Source organism: Pinus tabuliformis, chromosome 6, assembly GCF_031772625.1.
Source record: "Pinus tabuliformis cultivar Carrire ecotype Pingquan chromosome 6, CPIR1, whole genome shotgun sequence".
In the NCBI taxonomy this organism is placed as follows: domain Eukaryota; kingdom Viridiplantae; phylum Streptophyta; class Pinopsida; order Pinales; family Pinaceae; genus Pinus; species Pinus tabuliformis.
Window position 1 is genome coordinate 1,994,440,074 of NC_142292.1, and position 6,485 is coordinate 1,994,446,558.

At 35.7% G+C, this 6,485-nt stretch overlaps 1 protein-coding gene across 1 annotated transcript; it reads left to right on the forward strand.

Moving 5' to 3' along the window:
- The first annotated feature begins 441 nt into the window (after positions 1-441).
- On the forward strand, positions 442-2,483 carry LOC149267243 (kinesin-like protein KIN-14F). Its single transcript, XM_089410567.1, has 7 exons — positions 442-493; positions 636-792; positions 899-1,152; positions 1,264-1,406; positions 1,580-1,735; positions 1,828-2,111; positions 2,291-2,483. Exons 1-7 carry the CDS (start codon positions 442-444, stop codon positions 2,481-2,483), a joined length of 1,239 nt encoding a protein of 412 aa, XP_089266693.1.
- Positions 2,484-6,485: the final 4,002 nt, after the last annotated feature.

The window sequence follows — 6,485 nt, forward strand, 5'->3', positions numbered from 1 at the left end:
CTGATAGTGTATTTTCCCTAGAGCCAAGTTTTCTACCTTCGATAGTATAAAGGCATACATACATAAGTTTTTGGCCTCCGATAGTGTATTTGCCATGTATTTCATATTTTTGCCCGCCGATAGTGTTAAAGCATGCATACATGGGTTTCACGGGCTTGATAACGTATGTATATATATATATATATATATATATATATATATATATATATATATATGTATATCTATCTATCTATATATATATATATATATATATATATATCTATATATATCTATGTATATATATAGATATATATATCTATATATATATATATGTCTATATATATATATATATATATATATATATATATATATATATATATATATATATATATATATATATATATATGAGTTTGGCTTCCGATAACTCTGTCTGCTATTAAATGCATGCATATAAGCTCTCCGATGGCTCTCTTTGCTTTATGTGCTCCAAATGATAGAGATATACAACGAACAAGTGAGGGATCTTCTCGGATCATTGACCTCAAGTATGAAATATCATTTTGTCGTGTTTTTATTTAAATTTTGGTGTTGTTGAAGAGATTTTAGTATAGAAAAGTCATGTTATGTTAGTAATTCCTTAATTCCCTTCACATTAGATATTCAAAATAGTGGTCATAAGGGATTTAATGTACCAGATGCTATACTTATGCATGTTAAAGCAACTTCTGATGTTTTGGATTTGATGAATTTTGGCCAAAAGAATCGCACTGTTAGCTATACTGCACTAAATGACCGCAGCAGTCATTCTCACAGGTTTGAGAACTTACAACCATTTCTATAACATCTAAACATATCTTAAAATATCGTCATTTTTAGTAATTTGTTTGAAGGTGTACATTGCTAATAGTGTTCTTTGCAGTGTGTTGATTGTGCATGTGCAAGGTACAGATTGTGTTTCTGGGTGTAACCTTCATAGCTGCCTTAATTTGGTAGATCTTGCTGGAAGTGAGAGGGTGGATAAATCTGAAGTAACTGGAGATCGTTTGAAGGAGGCACAGTACATAAACAAGTCCCTTTCATCTTTAGGAGACGTTATTTCCGCATTGGCATGGAGGAATTCGCATGTGCCATATCGAAATAGAAAATTGACTCAATTACTTCAAGATTCATTAGGTTATAAACCTTACCAAATCCTTAAAAATTCCTACTTTCTCCTTTATGTTTGAGCGTTATTTCAAATTTATTATCTGATATTGTGAATTATGCAAATCCTCCATACACCAGGGGGCAAGGCAAAGACTCTGATGTCTGTGCACATAAGTCCTGAACCAAATTCATATGGAGAGACAATAAGCACCCTTAAATTCGTTGAACGGGTGTCCTCCGTTGAACTTGGTGTTGCACGTTTGAATAAAGAAAGTGGAGAAGTTCGTGAGCTTAGAGAGTAGGTATGCATGTTTCAATAAAGAAAGTGGAGAAGTTTGTGAGCTTAGAGAGCCTTGCATTTATCATCATTTTCACTACAAACAGTTTATTTCATAAATTAAAAATATCATATACTATTTTTGATTTCAGCTTTTATGCTTTCCCTTACTTGCAGGTAGACAGTTTGAATAAGGCGTTGGAGAGGAAAGAAGCAAAAGTAGCACAGTTACATAATATGAGAGAATCTCCACTTATTGACAAATACAAACTCCAAACGCCATTGCGAAATCATAGATGGAGCCTTGAAGCGCCTGGAATAAGCAAAGTTGAGGTACGTGCATATTAAGATTTTTTAAGAATTTCTCTTTTGAAGTCCCTGCTATCAAGTTCTATCGGTCCATTGATGATGAATTTTGTTTATAGGTACAAAATGGTATTTATAATTTTGGTATGGGTATCCACGATGACAAGTTGGTAGATTCAGGGGAGAGATCCAAGCTTAATGAGACGCCGATAGGCAAACAAAACGGCAACTGTTGGAGTAGTCTGGGAAATGACCGTAGAAATTTATCAGGGCTAAAAAGTGGTGGTACAGACGGTGAAACAAATACAGGAACTGATACTGTGGCTCCATTCGCATCGAAAAATACTTGTCAAATTAAAAAGTCACTACAGTCCTTTGGAAAGCTAATCAATGGTGAAAAAAGGTAATGTTTCAAAGGCACAATGTTACCCAATATGATTTGGAAATGCCCATTAACATCTGTGATAATTTGGAAATGCCCATTAACATTTTTTTTCATTTTGGAAATGCCCATTAAGCCAATAGATGTTTTGGAAATGCCCATTAAGCTAACATGATTGCTTTTTTTTGTTTGTAAATTAGATCTACAATTCAAGTTGAATCATCACCCCCTGTCTGTAGCGGTGAGCGAAGATTATCTAGTGGTGGACAGAGCCAACCCTTCTCAAACAGGCAGCCACTTACAGTGGTAAAAAATTCAGGAAGTGGTCGCCATGGGCGAAATTCACTTGAGGGAAAAGTACCTGTGGAATCGAAGACAACAACTTGTAAGTAGTCACAAGCATCATAGTAGAGAGAATCCATTATTGCATGAACACTTTTCAGCTCTTTTATAACATGATCTGACTCAGGATCAATTCATTTATACTTTGTTTCTATGACCTTCCAGCTCCAAGCGGGCATGCAGGGCGAACTTGCAAGACCACCACCTGATCAGCAGGCGATGAAGGTGGGAAAACCTCATGTAATAACCTACAAAAAGAGATAAATTTTGCATTACAACTGCAAAAAGCACCCATAGCCAACCAAGGGGACCTTGGACACCCAGAAATAAACTAGAAATTGCACCATATGTTGCAAGGAAAAGCGTAACGCAATAACATATAACACTAATTAATACACTAATTAATGATTCTTTGACAACTTAATTAATGATTTCTTGACAACTATAGAAAGGAAGAAAAATATCAAGAAAAGGCAAGGACCATGCTATAATAAGATCATACTACAATATTGTTCCTTGAGCCTTACAAATCATGAGGCCTATGTTGAAGTTAAATACCGATTGCCATTTTATACCTTCGAAATCAAAGGTCGTTTTGGTATAATTCTTCCATATTTATTCTTGATCACTTCCTCCTGCTATAGTCATTGGTACAATTCCTCTATATTTATTCTTCATCACCTTGATCGCCTTCATAATCAGAGGTTGTTTGGTACAATTCCTCCATATTTATTCATCATCACTTCCTACTGCTATGGACAACCTTAATTAATGCAAATTATATATATATATATATATATATATATATATAGTTTGAAACATGTGTCTACAAAGGATTATAACAATTTTGTAAATAAATTTTGAATTTCTATGTGAATTAAGATCTACCCTTGAATAAAAATGGACATATCTCCAATTTAGACATTAAACCCAAGAATAGCATCACCTACACCTCTTTTTAAGCAAATTGTGTTTCTCTTTTGAATTTTGACTCACCTTTGGATTGTTTGCCTTATGATTCTTGTCTAATCTCCTTAGTGTCTGCCATGTTATTAAAATTTGGCTAATAAAATGAGTACTATGTATTTTTTAACCAAACTGATTATTGAAGTTTTAATTAAAACACATTAAAATGAAACATTTGTAATAATAAATTTGGATAATAAAATATGTAGTAAGTTTTTTAAACTTTTTCCTCGCCTAGTTTCAACATGACCATCCACGAAAAAAACATTATCAAAATTATTGTATTTGTTTGGCCTTTATGTAGTGGTTTGGTTGGGCAAAGAATTTACATTTAAATTTTCATTAATGATTATGACGTAGAATTTAAATAATTCAAATTTTAACTAAAAATATTAAAATGAAAGATTTGTAATAATAAATTTGGGTAATAAAATGTGTGGTAAGTATTTTTAACTTATTTCAATATTAAAATGAAACATTTGTAATAAAAAATTTGGCTAATAAAATGAGTACTATGTATTTTTTAACCAAAGTGATTATTGAAGTTTTAATTAAAACACATTAAAATGAAACATTTGTAAGTTTTTTAAACTTTTCCCTCAATCACAATGGTGTTGGCCTAGTTTCATTCAACATGAGCATCCACGGAAAAAAAACATTATCAAAATTATTATATTTGTTTGGCCTTGATGGAGTGGTTTGGTTGGGCAAAGAATTTACATTTAAATTTTCATTAATGATTATGACATAGAATTTAAATAAATCAAATTTTAACTAAAAATATTAAAATGAAAAATATATAATAATAATTTGGGTAATAAAATGTGTGGTAAGTATTTTTAACCTTTCCACCATTTTGAAGATTGCTCAAATTAAAAGAAAGAAGGTTTTCACCGTTTCATTACAACGCGATACAGTAAGGTAATCACCTTTAGTAAAATCAATTTAAAAACGGTCATTTGAAGATATTACTTAGCTTTGTCCTTAGTATTTGAAGCAACGAGTAAATTAACATTTATTTAAAACACACCATTGGAAATCTAAAGCAGGGAACTCTACATATCCTTCTCCACCTCTATTACCTGTAAAAAGTGCTTTGCTTCCAAGGCTGCCATGCACCCTGCACAAACAACATTCAAATTCAAAACATCAGGGATTCATCTTTATTCTAAGTCTAGGATGAAAAAATGTAAAACAAATATATCTTCAACAGATCACAGCGGCAGTGTCGAAACCCAACATTACGGCGAAATTGAAATGAAAAAATGCCCAAAATTTTAATACAATGGATAACAAACACTAGATCGCATTGCACGCTTTTACATACCTGCGCTGGTAGTGGTAATGGCTTGGTGCTATTTCTTGTCCTGAATATCTCCCGTGGTGAAAACTCCACAATACTCGTATGTGTTGTTCTAGGCTTTGTCACTATATAGCCGTCTGAGTCCAACTCCAGTTTCCCCTCCAAAAACTTGGTGGCCGGTTCATGCCCGATGGCGAAGAACAACCCCGACGCTGCCAACACTGACTCGTCACCGGTCACTGTGTTCCGGAGATTGAGCCGGCTGAGTAAACCCCTTTCGTTCCCAAAAGCCTTGAGGACTTCCGTATTCCATATGACCTCGATCTTGGGGTTATCCAGCGCCCCCTTCTGCATGATCTTGCTCGCTTGGAACGCATCTCGCCTGTCTCGCTCTGTTTAGCTTGTTGGATCAATTGTTGTTTTTTGGTATGTTTGGTTGTCATGTCATGTTTTTGAGCCTTTCTAGTGACCTAGAAGGTTGGTCTTTGTGTATACGAGTTTTCTTAGCCACGTAAACCCCTATTACACTCATACACGAAGTTGTAAGGACTGTCGCACAAGTGTCATCATGGTTCTCCTAAAGTATATCTCAAGTGTCACACTTGTCGCATTTTGTTCTAGATAGTCTCACAGAGGGTTATGTTTTGTCTTGTTATTTCAGTGGTCTATGTTGTCAAGTTGTCAATGTATGCTAAGTGTGTGATCACAATTTTAACTTCCTCAGAAGTTCACCTGCCTCCCACACTTAGCCATTTTTCCGAAAATCCTCCCTACCGGGAAACTCACTTTCACCGGACCCCAACTGAATTATGCACTGCGAAGTGTCAACCTTTAATGATGCACCCTGCTGCCTAGAACTGTGCAGTGCACAATCACTGTCCCCCAGGCAGTTTCACTGCACAATTCCAGAACTGAGTAGATTGCCTTCATCCCCAGAATTGTGTAGTAGCTTCTACTAGCTTGACTTGAACTGCACATTTCACAAGATCAGTGATCAACCCTACTCCATTCATGTTGGAATCCCATAGTGCACAGAGAACCCGATCTACCTTGCCTCCCAAAACTGTGCAGAAGTGTCCCCTAGTGTCCTCCCTCAACTGTGACTCATCGATCTCAAAAAACTATGTAGATCTTTCCTCCAAGCTTCTCTACTACCTAGTACTGCTTGGCCTCTAAAAAATATGCAGACCTGCCTCTTAGGGTCCCATATTAGAGTAGATCTTGTCTCCTAGTGGCCTCTGCGCAATTTTTCACGGCATTGAAGATTATGCCCAGGAGTTCCTCAGCCAAGCCTGAGCTACATTTTGCAGAGTCGCAATGACCAGTCTCCCTCCTTGTCAACTTGAACTGTGCAATGCACAGTTACTGGGCTCTCTTTCCCAACCCGTCTCTTCTCCTAGGCTTAGTCCATGGATAACAATGCATCATCTTAGACTAGTGATTTTTTGGATTTGATGTCGTCCTATCATGAGTGAATTGTAGGAATAGGGACACTGTTAGATCATGTCGAGATGACAAAGAAGGATAAGAAGGAGCGGACATGCTAGAAGAATCACTTATAACCGGATGGAAAAATAAGCTTATCAAGTACAAGCGAAGGGAACACATGAATGCAACTACCTCCCAAGACAAAATATCATTGAAGACCCTGCATCATCAAGATATGTAGAGGAGACGAGAAAGCACATCCAAGAACACATCTATCACTCAACATAAATAACAGCTTGACATTGGTACCTTAGGAAGCTAGTCCATGTCAACAGTGTCATGTCAAGTCATGTCTG

Bases quoted from the DNA above. Each gene is read 5' to 3' on its own strand.
- LOC149267243 (XM_089410567.1), top strand. From the start codon at position 442: ATGGCTCTCTTTGCTTTATGTGCTCCAAATGATAGAGATATACAACGA. The intron at 1,153-1,263 runs GTTATAAACCTT...TCCATACACCAG, and splicing joins ATTACTTCAAGATTCATTAG to GGGGCAAGGCAAAGACTCTG. The intron at 2,112-2,290 runs GTAATGTTTCAA...TTTGTAAATTAG, and splicing joins CTAATCAATGGTGAAAAAAG to ATCTACAATTCAAGTTGAAT.